This window comes from Archocentrus centrarchus, chromosome 15 (assembly GCF_007364275.1).
Source record: "Archocentrus centrarchus isolate MPI-CPG fArcCen1 chromosome 15, fArcCen1, whole genome shotgun sequence".
In the NCBI taxonomy this organism is placed as follows: Eukaryota; Metazoa; Chordata; class Actinopteri; order Cichliformes; family Cichlidae; genus Archocentrus; species Archocentrus centrarchus.
In genome coordinates this window covers 8,212,131-8,228,693 of record NC_044360.1, presented here as the reverse complement: position 1 = coordinate 8,228,693, position 16,563 = coordinate 8,212,131, and the positions used below count along the sequence as shown (strand labels likewise).

The following is a 16,563-nucleotide window of genomic DNA, read 5'->3' as shown; positions in this document are numbered from 1 at the left end:
GGAGCAGCGATGCTTCTATATGATATTCCTACAAATGGGTTGACAATAAAAATTTCATTCCATAAGTATTTTTAGAAAGGTTTTTCTAAATTACTTTACTGTAAATTCCCTCCAGTTGCCTTTCATACTTATTTGTAACTTAAGCAATGTGGCTTGTTTTTAAGTGGAAGTTTGCTTTGCTTTTATTCATCTCACTTACTCATGATTTAAGCATTACTCTAATATTTATACACATGCAAGCTTCTACAGGAGATCCGGTTTGCAGTGAGCAAAAAACGCAACAACAAATGAGGAAATGTGCTGCAAATTCACTTCTGATAATGACTGTTCATATTTCATCTTTATGTAAATCAGCTGCATGCAAGCTTCCTAAATATGTGTTCTAAATAACCAATGGCTCAAAGGTAGGATCAGTCAGTACTGAAACTAAGTGCACCAATGATACCACTGCAAATACTGCATATATTGTAGTGTTTTTTTAAAGTATTGTTTTTATAAGCATCAAATAGACAGGGACTACAATAAGAGACCTAAAATAAAAATGAGGTGCAGAATATAGCAGTTTAGCATACCTGCATATCTGCAATCTAGATTTAATATAGTTCTTGATCCAGCAAGCTCCTCTTTATCTTATAGAATGCAGCAGCCTGTTCCACTGATGAGTCAATAAAGTCAGTCTGCTAGTTGTCCATGCTCAAATGATTTTAGTTTCTTCTTCATTAAACTAATCCATCACCTGCTTTTAAGGTGATTTGTAATTACTGCATTTCACTGGTGCACAAAGTCCACATTCTGAGCCACGCCATGAATACATGACAGGGAATTGCCCCTATTGCATAAAGATAAGTGTTGCTTTTATTGGTCAGCATGTTTACAAATGCACCACTATCTTGGAAGTTCAATTACAGTGCAGAATTAAAAATAGTCCAGTCTGGATATCTGGGATATCTGTGGACTCTGAAACCTGGAGATTTTTCTCTACAGCAGAAACACTTTCCAGAAAAAAAACAAAAACATGGAATTTAATATAATGCGAATGTATAAATAAGAGTTAAGGAAAATAATTTGCATCATACAGTACAGTTAAAAAAAAAAAAAGAACATTGTGTGTCTGTGGACTGTTTATGGATTCTTCTGTGTTTTAATATCTTTTGGAAACCTTGCTGTTATTGTGTTTCTGTATTGTGTCTTGGTAAATGTTTTGCTTAATACACAAAGAACACATAACATAATATCAAGAAGTTTCTAAATTATTTAATTGAAGTCAAACACTGTGGCGTGCCTCTCCACCCACAAATGGCACAATCCGCCTTAACACTCTGGAAATCATGCACTTCTTCATTCTGATAGCACCTTTCACTTTTTACTATTTATCTTTTTTAGGGAACATATACATTTTAAATTTATGTTATGTGTGCACCTGTATGATTGGTAACACTTTTTATTTTATGAGTGACAGTAAATTTTGTTGTATGTGACCATGCAATAACAATAAAGACATTCATTCATGAACGTACAGCACTGATTGCTGTTCTCTCTTCTCACAGAGTTTATCGAGGGCGTCTCACAGTTCAGCGTCAAGGGGGACAAAGAGCAGAAGCTTCGGTGTAAGTAAAGCTTCACTGAAACCACATGTGGCTAGAGGTAGCAATACAAGTTTAAATTCTCTTATCCCCAAGCACATCTGTTTGTTTTGCTGCTTTGGGACTAAAACCAGACAGGGGCTTTGTCCCCTGTGACTCTCCTGTTCTGTTTGTCTTACTTCACCTTGCTGCTGCAACAAAAACTCCCCTGGGTGTAAGTCCTATCTAGTGTACAGTGTTAACCTTTTGGGTCATCTTTCATGGGTTAGTGAAGTTAAGAAAAGAAAAGAAAAACACACATGAATATTTAAAGATTAAGAAAAGTTAAAGACTTGATATATAGACTGATTGACTTGCACTTCTATCTACCTGTGCTTCTGCCCCCTTCCCATACCGTACTCTGGACCACAGTCGCTTTCAGGATCTATGACATGGACAAGGATGGCTACATCTCCAATGGTGAGCTCTTCCAGGTGCTGAAGATGATGGTAGGCAACAACCTGAAGGACACGCAGCTCCAGCAAATCGTGGACAAGACCATTATCAATGCAGACAAGGATGGAGACGGCAGGATATCCTTTGAAGAGTTCTGTGCAGTAAGTCAAAGCCCTCCTGGGGTATTTTGGGGGTGGTGACATTTCTGCTGATGCAGCCCAGTATGCTGGAAGCAAATGTCAAAGGGGCAGAAAACTCTGGAAACACAACTGCTTTTTGCTTAGGCTCAGCGGCATTGGGTTTCAGTTTCACACTTCCATGTTGAAATGTGGTGTCAAGGGCTGTAAACATAGCCTGGTGAGTACGTGCTGCATATGTAGGAGGATCTGTGTCATCCAGCAAATTTAAGGTTTGCAGTGATGACGTTTATTTGGTTTGTAAAAGCACTGACACATATCAATGAGCATGGGCAACTGCATTGCTGTCATACTGCTATATAAGCTAAATAGAAATTATGAGGCTTTAATGATCTAATTTAAGATCACAGGCAAATAAAGTTCTTTCAACACAATTAGCGTCGTCTGGTTGAAAAGTATGATCCACCAACCCGTCTCTTGTCGGACCCTAGTGGAACTGGCTTTGCTCTGAGACATTTTCTAAAATGAAAGACTCCACTTCTAACTGACAGACATGAGACCCACATTTGACAGCTAGATCTCTGGAGCCATGAACTAAAATGGCTCTGTCCTCGTGGGAGTGTATTTTCAGAGTGGTGCAGGAGAGTATTAGATCCCTTTTTTTTTTTTTTTTAAATGAAGCAGTGCAGCACAAGCACTTCAAGGCCGTGACATGATTTTATTCTTGCTTTATAGTGGTTCCGATCTGAACACTGTTGTGTAAAATAACAAAGCAACAAAGTGTGTGTAAAAATAAGATGATGAACATAGAAATAGATTTTCTCAGAGGTTATTGATACTAAAAAGGATGCATCTTTACGCCTCTGGTATTGGTGCTAGATTTCTGCATTTCCAGAGCATGCTTGTTGCTGGTTTTGTGTTCGAGGAAATGCTACCAATATCAAATTACTATGCAATTAGGTAAAGCGATTATATTCAGAGGTAAATGTACAGTGATCTGTGCATCCTCTGGGCCAGAATGGGCAAGCCAAGTGCAAAGTGTGTCTTTATTTTTGGTCATTTGAAAGTACTGAGTTGTTTTTCCCAGTAGGTAAGGTTGTAACAGGTTAGCTTTTAATGGCAGTAATATTCAAAGGAACTTTTTAAATGTAATACTACCCAACACTGATGGTTTTCCTACTGTGCAGGTCAAAATGTCTTTAAGGGGTCTTTTCTATCAAACTGAAGACTGCTGGTTTGGTTAGGTGGTTGCTCTAACCTTTTCCTGTTAAAAAGAGTTCTTCCTTGCCACTTTTGCCAGGTTTTGCTCATAAATCACCTGATTGTTACTTTTCTGTCCAGTATTGTAGACTCTTTACTTTAAGATATAAAGCAGCTTGGGTTCTGTTGTTGTGAATTGGTGCTATATAAAGAAAACTGAACTGTATGTGAACTTTAATGCTTACCTTCACTCTGTGTAACAGCATTGCATTAAAGTTTTTTTGGGGGGGGGGGGTTACCTCCCTGTCACTCTTTCATCCAGGTGGTTGGTGGTCTCGATATACACAAAAAGATGGTGGTGGATGTGTGAGTGCTCTCCGCTTGCTGAATCCCCCCCTTTGTCCTCGACTCTCGCTTTCTCCACCATCTCTGAAGATCTGCTCAAGACGTCCGGCAAAACGCTCTCTGTGTAAATCAATGGAAGTATTCGCTTTCTCTCTTTTTTTTTTTTTCTCTCTCTCTCTCTTTCTCTCTCTGTGAAGCCACTTTTTCTTTAAAAAGAAAAAAAAACACAGGCCTCGTGAAGCCAACTTTGAAGTGTTATTGAACTGTAAATCCTCTCAATAACCCGGTCGTAGCACTTTAAGAGACTGAAGGACATCTATTTGTCATTTGCAAGAGCATCTCCAGTTTTGGATGAGGGAGGAGGAAGGGGAGGAAGGGGGGAAGGGGGTGCGGTGAAGAGGCTGGTTGGCTTGTTCATATTTCTCTCTTTCTTTCTTTCTTTCTGTCTTTTTTTTATTGTTATTTTTGATATTTATTTTTTGTTCTTGTCTTTTATAAAGAAGAAAAAAATACAAGTATATCTATGGTTGTCTCGTGAGGGGAAGTGTGTAGTGTATTAACACTTGACTTGCAGCACAACTAGAAAGTAGGGTATGAAGTGCCAACCAGAACATATCCAGAAAACCAGTCCAAGTTATTACCCATCATCACAGCAGTCATTCATGCCAGACAAACTGGCTTGTGACGCTTCCAACTGCTCGACTGCGAGTCACATTAGAAGCAAATCAAAATTTCTTTTTTTTTTTTTTTTTTTGGGTCTCCATTTTTAGCTTACGCACGCAGTTTGGCCAGACCGGTAAAGCTTTCAGTCACTCTTAGAAAATACGCTTCTTTTTTTTTTTTTTTTTTTTTTTTTTTTTGTATTAAGGGTGGTAGTTTTATTTATACTTAAGAATGTGTTTATATTGTTGGAGATAATCCTTGTTTCCTGTTATTAAAATTTTAGGTAGAAAAAATAATGCCAAGAAAATGTCTTTCTAAAAATGATTTGTGGCTGCAAACTTATACATGGTTTACTCTTGGTGAAGCATTTTGCATAGAACAGTGTGCATCTTTAAGACAATCTCCAATGCACTCACACTGACTAATGAATGATGGTGGAATCATTAGTATTTCAATGTTTAATGTTAGGGACTGAGGCTGGATGGACTTGGCTTAGAACTGAGAGTGAATAATGGTGAGATTACACTGTTTGTGGAAGGACATAGCAATTTAAGAGACTTATCTGCAGGCAGCGTGTTTTTTTTTTTTTTTAAACCAGTATGTGTATATTAGGTAATCAGTGTGCTCAGCTTATTTAACAGTAAGTGGAGAAGCTTTGCCTCTGCTTAACATGAGCCCTTCTGAATACGTCTCAGTACAGCACAGGACGGGTCAGTTTGATTCAGTGCAACACAAACACTTAAAATCTTAACATGTTGGCATAATGAGTGCAATGGGTAGACTGTAAATTGTAGGGTTTTTTTTCTTTTCTTCAACGTGTACATTTCAAAAGTTGGCTTCTTCTCCCACTTTTTTTTTTTTTCCTTCCTGTCACAATCAGTTCATTTTCTCCCCCTCCCACCCATTAATACAAAGAGGGAGAAAACATAAATTTAGCCTGATTTGAATTTTCTAGGGAAAACGCTTCCTACTGTAAACAGCATTGGGATAGCTTTTTGTTTTGCTTTTGGTGATCAACTGCTGGTTTGAACAACAGTTGTCAGTCAGAGATGTGAATCTGGAGTGCTATTTTTCCCCTATCCCAAAGCTCTGCACGGCTTGGGCCTCCCTGTGCTTGCATGACATGGAAGTATATTTTTATTTTTTGTTGTGCATGTAGATCAATTTTTTGAAATAATCCTCTTGTTTACACATGGATGGTGATGTTAATATATTTAAGAATTTAATGGTATACAATATGGATGTTGCCAAACTTTGGTAAATGTACACATATTATGAGAGGTAATCCAACTGAACTGAACTACATGTAACTTTTTGTATTTTACCCGGGTCAGCGAGATGCTTCGATTCCAGTAAAAGTTGCATATCTGATCCTGTCTCAAACTGCCACACACTGTACTCAGCTTAAAGGGGAAAATTTGATGTTTTTTTTTTTTTTTTTTTTTCCTTTCTTTTGTATATAAAGTATTTGTTAAATGCAGTTCTGGCTCTCTGTTCTCTGTATAGTTCAGACCGCGCTTTAGTTTGTAAGTGCTACTTTTCTCTGAGGGACTTGGGTTCTTTTTAGTTTGTGTGGGGATATCTGAAAAGATTTAAGTTTGAGAACCTTTTTTTTTTTTCCTTTTTCTGCATGCTGCATCTTATGCTGTGGGACTGTTGGAAACTTGATACTGTATGAAAATTAAATAAAATTTAAATAAACTTTGAAATGTTGAAAGTAGTATATTTGACTGTCATTTTTTTAAAAATCTGGTCAAGATGTGACTGACCAGACCCATAGCTCCATTCATCAGCAAAAATTTAAGAGTACACATATGTTTCAATTAGTCTTCTTTTTTTAAACACATTTACACAAATGCATACAATCAGATATCCATATTCTCTTAATGCATGTATCATAATTTTATTCATCACTTTGATGCCGACTGATCCAAAAACCACAAGGCCATTACTGAAGAACCCGAGGTATCAGTCCAAAGGGCAGCGAGAGCCTCACCGATCCACATGGGAATTCCATAAGTCAATAGTGGAAGAGATAAATATGTATGGTGACCAATCAGGGTTCAGCTTTAGAATCTCTCTGCAGTCCTGCTAGCTACCACTCTGATGTTGCCATAGACCTTTGAAGGTGGACTTCCTGTAGGGGCAAAAGGGATTTAAAGGTCACTTCTCAGCACTAATGTGTAAACAAAGAGTTCTATTCCAAATATGGTTAGAGCTAGATTGGATGGATTTGCTGTCAGGTGGCTGACGCTCTGAACACTGGAAAAGGCTGCACAGCAGCTAAATAGGTCAGTTCTGGACTTGGCTAAGCTGCTGGTTCAATGTTTCTAAACTGCTGACAGTTGGCTTACAAAAACTTAAGAACTGTGAATTTTACACTCCTTACTGAAAGCATTAATGGTCCCAGCAGGTCTATTTAAACACCAAAATTCAGAAAACGGTTCATCATAGTGCTTGATGTGTCTAACCTTTTAATTTAGGCATTTTTGCATGCATTTAAGTATATCATGCAAAATGCAAGCCATATTAAAAAAAACTGACAGGAGTCGTATCCCAGTAAGCAAAAATAAATCCAAATTGTCAAAGTTTCAATGTTTTAATCTGCATCTAAATGAGTAGCTCACAGTGAATTTTTCGTTAGTACTTGTACTTATCCAGAAGTAAGTGTTTGAGGCAGCAGTGTCTGTCCAGCTTATCCAATCTAGCACCACCTCTATGACATCAACCATATGATATGCTGTGCTATAAAAACAAAGCTCCTCCTACCTAAGATTAAGTTGCATATCGCTGTCCGGGCCATCTTGATATTCTGGAAAGACCCTAATATGTGAACTTTTCTGTAGACAGGCAAAGCAGAATGTTAGCTGTTTCAGTTAAAAATAAAAGATACACAACTAGAAAACATACTGCAGGTATAGTTCAAAGAAAAACTGGAAGTAGTATATTATGTATATCCTGGTGCACTTAAAATCAGGCCAGTTCATTTGCATTTACTCAAAGTGGAGGAAAAAAGTTTTAAGTCAAAGAAGATTTTTTTCCAGACAAAATATTCTTTACCAAGTTTCTCTGGAAAATTTGTATTGGAGTTAAATCCAGAACAAAAAAACAAAAATAGAATTTCTAAAAGTTTGATTAATGCTCCATTGAAGACAGTTAAAAATGAATTAATGGGGATTAATAGGTACAGTAAAGTAATGGTGAGGGAAAAAAAAAAAAAATCAATGGTCATTTTACTGTAACAGTGCAGAAATATTGGAATACTCACGTGTCTGCAAGCACAATGCGAGTCTTTGTGACATTTTCAATGGTGAATTTGGTTTTTCCTCCCTTCCCTGCTATTCTTCCGATAGCTCTGGATAAGTGGTCTCCCTTCAGAGGTTTCACTGCCAAAACATGGGAGAACAATTAAATACACCCCAAGAGGTTGAACACTGAATTCTTAGTGCAGCAGGGAAAGAGAACAGGTAAGAAAACATGAAGACTGACAGCAGTCAGAAGTGCTCCTGAGATGGAAACTCACCGTCTGTGACATCAAAGCTTTCAAGGAAGAGCTCGTCTAATCTAATGAGAGCCAGGGCATCCTGAGGAGAGAGTGTGAATGTTACATCACAAGCAACAATCCACCAAGGTTCAACATTCACAATCAAACACTGACAGCTTCTAAAAATATTCTACATCAAGTAAAAACAACTACAAGTAATTTTACAGCAGCTGTTGACAGGGAAGAACCTTTTATTTTACTGGTGCTAGGTGATTTACCAATACTGACTTGAAGTAAATGTCAGCAACGCAATAATAAAATGTAGCCTTAATATTAAAGCTCTACCACCGCCCCAAAATTAAAACATGCAGAGCTCACAAAACCTTCCCCTCATGTACTTACTTCAACCTGGAATCCAAGAACAAACGCTCTAACAAAATCTGCTGCTCTTTGAAGTGAGGTGATATCCTGTGTTTCTTTACATGTCTGAAAGGAAGGCACATTAGGCATGTCAGAGAAGAAATACTGTATGCAGGCATTATAATAAATAAGCTCAGTCAAATCACCAAAGCCTACATGTGCAGGGGAAACCTACTTTGATTTCAACATTCCTTGTTTTGAGGTTGAATCTAACTTGAAGCTGTAGGTTCTCTACAATGGGAGTAAATATCTTCAGCCAGTTTTCTTTCAGTGGTGTGTATCTGTGAGCTGGAACTGGGATTTTGCGCATATCATCTGAGCCCTGAAAAACACACACACACACACACACACACACACACAATTTCTGGTCATATGGCGTAATATTATCAAAACTCCTCTGACATTTATTTAGGATTTATCAGACAACTTTAGTTTTTTCTTTAAATCAACGCAGACCTGCAACTAACATACTTTAGGTGGTGATGCTTTTTTCCACTGAACTGTCTGATCTTAAAATCCTCAGGAAACAATGGAAAAAAAAAATAATCACAAGATCCACAATGGAGAGAGAGAGAGAGAGAGAGAGAGAGAGAGACTGATCAACACTTTAAAGTTCTACTTAAAAGTTAAAGAACAGTAGTAGACAGTTAAAAATGACAACAAACGAGGATTCTTATTGTGCCTGAGAGTGCATTTAATTACAGAAACATCCATCTGCGCTGTTTTCAAAGTTGAGGATGTCTAAGTAATCGTTGCAGTACTGGACTGATACTAACCATAAATAATTTATTATTCCAGTCCGCGTTTTGTAATCATTTTATTGTGTAGTGAAAGAAACATTATAATAAAATCACAACCTACACACAGTATTTGTTGCGTATTTGAATTTTCGCCTTGTGCAACCATCCTAGGACAACAGCAGCTTTATTTAGTGCATTCACATGACTACAGCGCGCAGGCGCAAAAACAAGCTACTGGCTTTGTAGGGTAGCTACTTTATAAACAAGGCAAATTATATTAAGGGCACCGTTTTTGGTATTTAAATTACAAAACAGAGAATACACAGAGTAAAATTACACAGGCTGTAGTTACCCTTAATTTGTCTCCTGAAATAGGCGGAAACTGCGGCCGTTTGCTCGCCACGGGCTCCTCTGCGTCCATGCTCGCTCCATCTTGTTCACGTTTTCGCTTCTGAGACTTTTTCGACTTAACCTTTGTGAAAGAATCGGCGTCATCTTTGCTCCCCGCGGCTGCTACAGTGTCTGGGGCTGGTTTTGTGTCGGTGTCCATCTCGAAAAAAACGTTTTTAAAATCACACTTTGAGTAGAAACCTAAGCAGACCGTGAACAGTGATGCATGAGCATGTCCTCGTGGAACGAAAAGGACCCAAACAGCTACACCAACGACGCCTGGAGATTAGAGTGGAACAAAATTATCGTGTTTAAATTAAAACGGATATCTCACTTTGTTCGTAGAATTAAATACACAATATCTGTCTATTTTAACATAGAGTTTTTAAACAAAAAATGTAACAATATTTATTTGAAACATATACATTTCGTCAGGCATCTTTTTAGGCAGCCGCAAGCTCAGCTGTACTTCATTTGTTTTGGAAGCGAGCGACAGTTTTCTCTTTACTTTTTCACGCGGATTTCAGCTGGTGCTCAGAAAAATGTCATCGCCACAGTCGAAGCCTCAGATTATTGCGCATATTCAGAAGAGTCTGAACTACACGGTTTTTGACAGTAAATGGATTCCCTGCAGCGCGAAGTTTGTCTGCCTGGGAAACTTTCCCAGAGGAACCGGAGTGATTCAAATATATGAAGTGCACCAAGGCGAAGCTCAGCTCATAAAGGAGGTAGATTAATATTCTACTTTTGTGGGCCTTTGCTCCGTACTTTTCTCTCAGAAATATCACACAAACGGCTAACAGTTAGCTAGCCCATCTAAGGTTTCTAGAAAAGTCTGGCAAGGCTGTTTCCATGACAACAGGCAGTTTGAACACAGCCAGTACCCGTCCGTTATAGATTTTTCCAGAGTCGATGGTAGCATAATCTACCCATTAATTAAAAAAAACAAATACTGCAGTACCACTGGAGACTAGTAAATGTATAGAACATCATATATGATCGAGAAAACTGCCATCGCTGTATTACAGGAAACAAATTTGCTGTTACGTACCGTGACATGTGGCAGGCAATAAAATACAACTAAAGGAGAGTATACGTGACACAATGTGCACAAACATGGTTCATTTCTCTTAATAGGTTTTTTTTTTTTTTTTTCAAATGTAGGTCAGTTTGTTGCTCAAGCTCGAATCACGAGTGCTAACATGATCCAGTGCTGTTCATGCCCATCAGTTCATACACTGCTTATTTGCCTCCTTCCCGATTCCTTTTGCAAATTTGTCACACTTACATGTTCCAGATCATAAAATACATTTTAATATTGCACAAAGGTAACCTGCGCAAATACATAAATACAGTTTTTAAATTAAGATTTCATCTATTATTTAATTTTCACCCGGGCCTGATTACTGCCAGGACCCTTGAATCAAGAAATTTCTAACAAAGTGAAGTCATTGGCATCTGTCAATCCGGATAGGGTTACAAAGTTATAGAACCATTTCTAAGGTTTTGGGGAGTGCAGCAAACCACAATAAGATAAGCAACAATAAGAGTTGGGCAAAAATGGCATCCATGCTAGAGTTCAAGGGGAAAACCACTGCTGACCAAAAAGAACACAATTACTTGTCTCATAATTTTCAAAAAACATCTTGATGACCGCAAGACTTTGGGGAAAATATTCTGTGGACTGACAAGGTTGAACTTTTTGGAAGGTTTGCATCGCGTTACATCTGGCATAAAATAATAATAATAATAAGAATATTTAATGGAAACAGACCTGCCTGTTGAATTGTCCCATTCATAGAGCTAAACAAAACCTTGCCTCTGATCTGTTTCAGGTAGAGAAACCTAAACCTATAAAGTGTGGGACATTTGGGGCCACCTCTCTTCAGCAAAGACACATAGCAACTGGGGATTTTGATGGAAATCTCAACATATGGTACTGTATACACCGTTTGTGTCGTGCCTGTAATATCATGAATCAAATTGTGAGAGCAAGGTTTAAGTTCAAGTTTTATCTAAAAACTACTTCCTGTGCTAGCTGTAGAGTTTATATTCAAAGCTGTTTCAATCCCAAAGGCAGTTATATTTGCAATGGAATAATATTTAATGGAAACAATATTTTTAAGATTAGCCTCTTACTGAACTGAATTCAGACTGGTTTTGTTTTTAACATCTACTTTAAGCTTTTTCAGTACAGATATTTCTGTTGTTCACAGGAATCTAGAGACCCCTGGTGTACCTGTATATGCTGTAAAGGCCCACAAAGAGATTGTGAATGGTATTGATGGTGTTGGTGGTCTGGGAATTGGTGATGGAGCGCCTGAGATAGTCACTGGAAGCAGAGATGGTAAGAGCATTAAAAATGAGATTTCAATTACCATTAAAATGTTTCAGTGCAATGATAGAAAGAAAGTTCATGAAAACATAAAAATAAGACCAGATGCTACACAATTGTCTTTTAACAGGCACAGTCAAAGTGTGGGATCCCAGACAGAAGGATTCCCCTGTAGCTAACATGGAGCCCATGGAAGGAGAAACCAAGAGGGACTGCTGGACTGTTGCATTTGGTATGTGAGATATTCTTCAGAAGCAGAGTAGAGGTTGCTGGTGCTCTACCTACTTCCAAGGTGCAGAGAAAATAAAGTCTGAAAAGCTTAAAGCTCCAGCAACACTTGTAATGGTATAAAAAAAACAACATTACAGCTTGTGGTCTTCATCAAGGTCATAACAGAGCATGATATTCTTCAGGGCTGAAGTATATACATCCACAAGCATTTAAAAAAAAACATGATCACTCCATGCCAGCTGCTTTCCATATAACACTTATTAATCAGAATATAGCATTAAGTCAATCAAACTTCTGGGATATTGATATGGTCAGTTAAGTGACAGGCAGTTACTCTAGGAGAGCTGGACAGGGCTGTAGAAGGTCCTTAACCCATTAGTAGGACTGGTATCTGCACCTTTGTGCAAGATGAGCACTGCCAGAACCCTACAAAATGACCTCCAGCAGGCCACTGGTGTGAATGTTTCTGACCAAGCAATCAGAAACAGACTGCATGAGGATGGCCTGAGGACCCTACATCCTCTAGTGGGCTCTATGCTCAATACCTGGGTCTGTTGAGCCCGATTGGCATTTGTCATTGAATACCAGAATTGGCAGGTCCATCACTGGTGCCCAGTGCTTTTCAGAGATGAGAGCAGGTTCACCCTGAGCACATGTGACAGACATGAGTGGGTCTGGAGAAGCTGTGGACAATGTTATGTTGCCTCTAACATAATTCAGAATGATTGGTTTGGTGGTGGGTCAGTGATGGTCTGAGGAGACATACCCATGGAATGACACACAGACCTCTAAGTAACAGCACTCTGAGATATCAAAATTAAATCCTTGGACCCATTGTCAGACCCTACGCTGGTGCAGTGGGTCCTGTGTTCCTCTTGGTGCACGGTAATGCCTGGCTTCATGTGGCAGGAGAATGAAGGCAGTTCATGGAGGATGAAGGCATTGATACCACTGACTGGCCCCCATGCTCACACAATGACAGGAGAGAACATCCAAACTCCAAAGAGAAGGGCCGTGCCCTGGCTGCTAACTTATGAGCCAAAATAAATAAAGCTGCTGTAATGCACTGCACATAACTGATAAGACACGGCAAACAAAAGTTTTGTTTTTGTTTGTTTTTCATATATACTGTTTTAAGCACATCCTTATCTTGACACGAAAGGTGCATACAGAGGGTGCAGTGGGGATAAAAAAAAAACATGAGCATGAACACCCATGAAAATCTAGTCATAAAAATGTGTGTCTGTTTTCATTTATCTTTCCCAGGCTTAAAGTAGCCTTTACATTTACATTTCAGGTCATGCTTTCAATGATCAGGACCGCTGTGTTTGTGCTGGATACGACAATGGTGACATCAAACTCTTCGATCTGCGGAATATGTCTCTACGGTGGGAAACCAACATTAAAAATGGGGTGAGGATAAAATAAAATAAAAATTTAAAAAATGGCATGTCCAAGTTTTGTGAAGTTGTTGATGTTAAACATTTCGAACAAAGGCTTTTCTTCTGGTTTCTTTAGTTATGAAGCCAGTGTGGGAATTCAAACTGACAGCATGATTCAACCAGTGCAATAAAAAAGTAATCCCAATATTTAGAGCTGATGCTTTTTTTTTTTAAAAAGGTATAACTGTTCATATAATATTTTCTTTGCACAAATGCCAGAATTTGAGTCGTAATGCAGAAAAAAAAAAGTGTGAAATGTGGAGACAGCTGAAAATGACTTCCCACCATCATTTGTGCTGCACAGAAAAACACAGGGGAGTCTGAGGTGAATGCTTCCTTCTCATGCCATATGCAGTACAAAGCACTGCTCTGCTTTTATTACATGGCTGCCTCTTTCATTCAGTACCCCTTTTAGATGAACCTGCCAGAGGTCATTATGTCCAATTTAACACATTCTAGTGTATGGTAAAATAGTTTGTGGTGGAGCTTTTCCATGTGGTAAATATCCAGGGGAGCAACTGCTTTTTTTCTTTTTCTTGACCAGGTATGCTGCGTGGAGTTTGACAGGAAAGACATCAGCATGAACAAGCTGGTGGCCACTTCGCTGGAGGGAAAGTTCCACGTCTTTGACATGAGGACCCAGCACCCTACCAAAGGCTTTGCCTCTGTTTCCGAAAAGGTAATTGACCTGGGTGGAGCAATTCAGATGGATGTTTGGCTCCTCTGTATGGGAAAAAATGTCAAAAGGTTATTAGCACTATTATTATTATTTTTACATTTGTGTGGTACAGAGGGAAATGGGGGCACATGACAATTTGACCGTTTCTACAGCTGGAAGTGTTTAGGGTCGTGTTTGTCTAACATTCTCTGTGGCTTTGTGTCATGGGCCAAAAAAATGAGACTAGGCATGTGAGGGGAGAGAAGCGTGGCTTTTTGTGGGAAAATGCTGGAAAAACACACTTAAACCAGGATTAGTGCACGGCCAGCTTGCCAAGTGTTAGCTAGGCCCAGGAGATCCAGGGGCCTGGCTTTCTAAATATTTGTCCAGTTCTTCTGAGCAATCAACAGTTGGCACACCAGTGTCTGCACCCATGAGTCATAAGGTTACACCAGTAATTTCAGACTAAAATAAAGAGAGATTTTATAAGGTGTCATGTTTTTAATAGTTATTATAATCAAAATCTTATTTCAGTCATTTTCAAAGCATCAAGGGCAACCTCTTTTAAGTGGATTCTGACATGTTTGTTTTTAATTTCCTTTCCTGCGTCAGCATATTTGTGTGCTTCAGTGTAAGTTCTACTTTTGTGGAGATGCTCTGCGTATGCAAAACAAAAGTAGCACTTTTCCGCAATTCAGTTTGTCCAGCTGAACTAAGATAAGTGAAGCATTTTGGATGGTGGGTGCAGGGGGGGGGGGGGGGGGGGGGTGCCTTATAACAGAGATCAGACCATTCTATCAGTGACATAACTTCAACTTGTGTTTTGAATTTAAGGCCATACCAGAGAAGAGCCAAAACAATAATGTCTAAAAACAACATAAGCCATACTGTTTTTGTCTCATCAGTTTAAAGTGGTTGAAAGGTTTTCTTTACAGTCTTTTGATATGAAGTAAAGATGACTCTTCTCTATTTTAGGCTCATAAGTCAACCGTCTGGCAGGTGAGACATTTGCCTCAGAACAGAGACATCTTTATGACCACAGGGGGAGCAGGCAACCTACACCTATGGAAATAGTAAGCAACTAGTCGACACACACCGTGGTCTTTCCTGTTTAACTCTAAACTAACCATAATGTTTTGTGTCCTGATGTCATTTCCAGTGAGTATCCCGCTCAGAGAAGCAAGAAAGACTCCGATGGTGTTGATGTAGGTGTAGCTGGATCCGTCAACCTCTTACAGAATGCCACTCTGTCTAGTCAGCCAATTGCCAGTCTGGACTGGAGCCCAGACAAGCAGGGCCTGTGTGTGTGTTCGGGTTTTGACCAGTCTGTCCGTGTACTTATTGTCACTAAACTTAATGTGGTCTAAAATTTACACTGCATAAAAGACATTTTGTGATCTGTGCAGCCAGCCTAATATGGAAAGAAACACAGCTGCAGAGATACACCAGCAGTGTGTAAATCAAACTTTCTGTGATGAACTGCTACTACTAGTAGAAGACCCATTTTTTTTTCTACTGCAAGCCTTGGAAATTGCTTATATCTATTTTAATCAATACTTATTTGCCAAAAAAAAAAAGTATTCAAATTAACTGGGAAACTAGTTTGGGTTTGACCATTTTTTCCCCCCTCTTTTAAACCAAAAAATATGTAGTGTTTGGCTGAGCCCTGCAGACAATATTATCCTTTACTGCAGAGAAACATCCCTATAACACAATTATACATTTCCTGCATTATCACGAAGTCTCTATGGGGATGAAGAAATAACTCATGTAGCCTCTAGTTTGGAATTACTGTGGGTTCAAGATTTATTTTCTCTCATTTTCTGTTTTTGTAGGAGGAAACTGAAAAGTTTTCTTTTGTTGCACTGTGAGTGAACATTGTTGTACTTGACTTTGTCTACTGTTAAAAGTTGTGGCTTTTGACATGACATTTTTTGAGAGGTGTTTTTCTAAATTAAATATGTGTTTGGCGAAAAAATGTTTTCTAAGTGGCCTCAGCCCAATATGAATAGCTTATTTAAGAGACCATTAGTAACTGTAGTCAAGCTAAGTAGTTTTGTTTATGCACACACAAAGGCTCAATCCTAGTCATACCATCTGACACCACCCCTTTGATTTGCACGCTACCACATGTGTTAAGTGTGGCACATTTTTTTGAAGATCCAGCGCCATTCATCATTTAGACCTTGAAATGGTGTAGATGAATACCCTACCATACGCAGCAGCATGCAAAACAGGGACAGGACCAAGGAGGAGGGACTGGAATTAAACTACAGACACCAAATTAACAATAAAGATGAGAATTTTTGATATTAACAAAGCAAACTATAAGGAATAAAAAAGATAAATTAGTCACTGTTGGAAAGTACCAAAAATATCATATCCAGCATTTGAACTTAAAGAAATCCTGCAGATCCTCATCATCCTCTTGTCTGTCATGGATCTTCGCGTAGACCGTCTTCAGCAACTTGCTCTTAGACTTTCCATCCAAAATGTCAAT

General features: G+C 38.7%; 3 protein-coding genes across 3 annotated transcripts in view; 2 read left to right on the top strand and 1 right to left on the bottom strand.

Moving 5' to 3' along the window:
• The window catches only part of ppp3r1a (protein phosphatase 3, regulatory subunit B, alpha a), a 32,745-nt gene extending 28,203 nt beyond the window's left edge, over positions 1 to 4,542 (top strand). The window contains exons 4-6 of the mRNA XM_030747696.1: positions 1,548 to 1,607; positions 1,995 to 2,179; positions 3,678 to 4,542. Coding sequence (XP_030603556.1) covers positions 1,548 to 1,607; positions 1,995 to 2,179; positions 3,678 to 3,725 — 293 coding nt within the window. The 3' untranslated portion in view covers positions 3,726 to 4,542. The remainder of the gene's footprint in view (positions 1 to 1,547; positions 1,608 to 1,994; positions 2,180 to 3,677) is intronic.
• Positions 4,543 to 6,180: 1,638 nt separating this feature from the next.
• Positions 6,181 to 9,648, bottom strand: pno1 (partner of NOB1 homolog). The gene is made up of 7 exons (XM_030747695.1): positions 9,360 to 9,648; positions 8,443 to 8,589; positions 8,250 to 8,333; positions 7,887 to 7,947; positions 7,632 to 7,749; positions 7,133 to 7,203; positions 6,181 to 6,500 (listed from the first exon to the last, which is right to left on the bottom strand). The coding sequence occupies exons 1-7, from the start codon at positions 9,555 to 9,557 to the stop codon at positions 6,433 to 6,435; spliced, it is 747 nt and encodes a 248-aa protein (XP_030603555.1). The 5' UTR covers positions 9,558 to 9,648; the 3' UTR covers positions 6,181 to 6,432.
• A 207-nt stretch (positions 9,649 to 9,855) lies between these two features.
• Positions 9,856 to 16,045, top strand: dnaaf10 (dynein axonemal assembly factor 10). Its single transcript, XM_030748241.1, has 8 exons — positions 9,856 to 10,125; positions 11,233 to 11,333; positions 11,614 to 11,744; positions 11,863 to 11,964; positions 13,261 to 13,376; positions 13,950 to 14,084; positions 15,039 to 15,136; positions 15,223 to 16,045. The coding sequence occupies exons 1-8, from the start codon at positions 9,940 to 9,942 to the stop codon at positions 15,428 to 15,430; spliced, it is 1,077 nt and encodes a 358-aa protein (XP_030604101.1). The 5' UTR covers positions 9,856 to 9,939; the 3' UTR covers positions 15,431 to 16,045.
• Positions 16,046 to 16,563: the final 518 nt, after the last annotated feature.

What these genes read in the sequence shown, in the direction of transcription:
- pno1 (XM_030747695.1), bottom strand. Translation starts at nt 9,557, where the DNA reads ATGGACACCGACACAAAACCAGCCCCAGACACTGTAGCAGCCGCGGGG. An exon ending in AAGCTTTGATGTCACAGACG is followed by an intron (nt 7,750 to 7,886) that starts GTGAGTTTCCAT and finishes ATGTTTTGGCAG; the next exon opens with TGAAACCTCTGAAGGGAGAC. An exon ending in CGCATTGTGCTTGCAGACAC is followed by an intron (nt 7,204 to 7,631) that starts GTGAGTATTCCA and finishes GCCTGTCTACAG; the next exon opens with AAAAGTTCACATATTAGGGT.
- dnaaf10 (XM_030748241.1), top strand. Translation starts at nt 9,940, where the DNA reads ATGTCATCGCCACAGTCGAAGCCTCAGATTATTGCGCATATTCAGAAG. An exon ending in AAGCTCAGCTCATAAAGGAG is followed by an intron (nt 10,126 to 11,232) that starts GTAGATTAATAT and finishes GATCTGTTTCAG; the next exon opens with GTAGAGAAACCTAAACCTAT. An exon ending in GATGGAAATCTCAACATATG is followed by an intron (nt 11,334 to 11,613) that starts GTACTGTATACA and finishes TGTTGTTCACAG; the next exon opens with GAATCTAGAGACCCCTGGTG.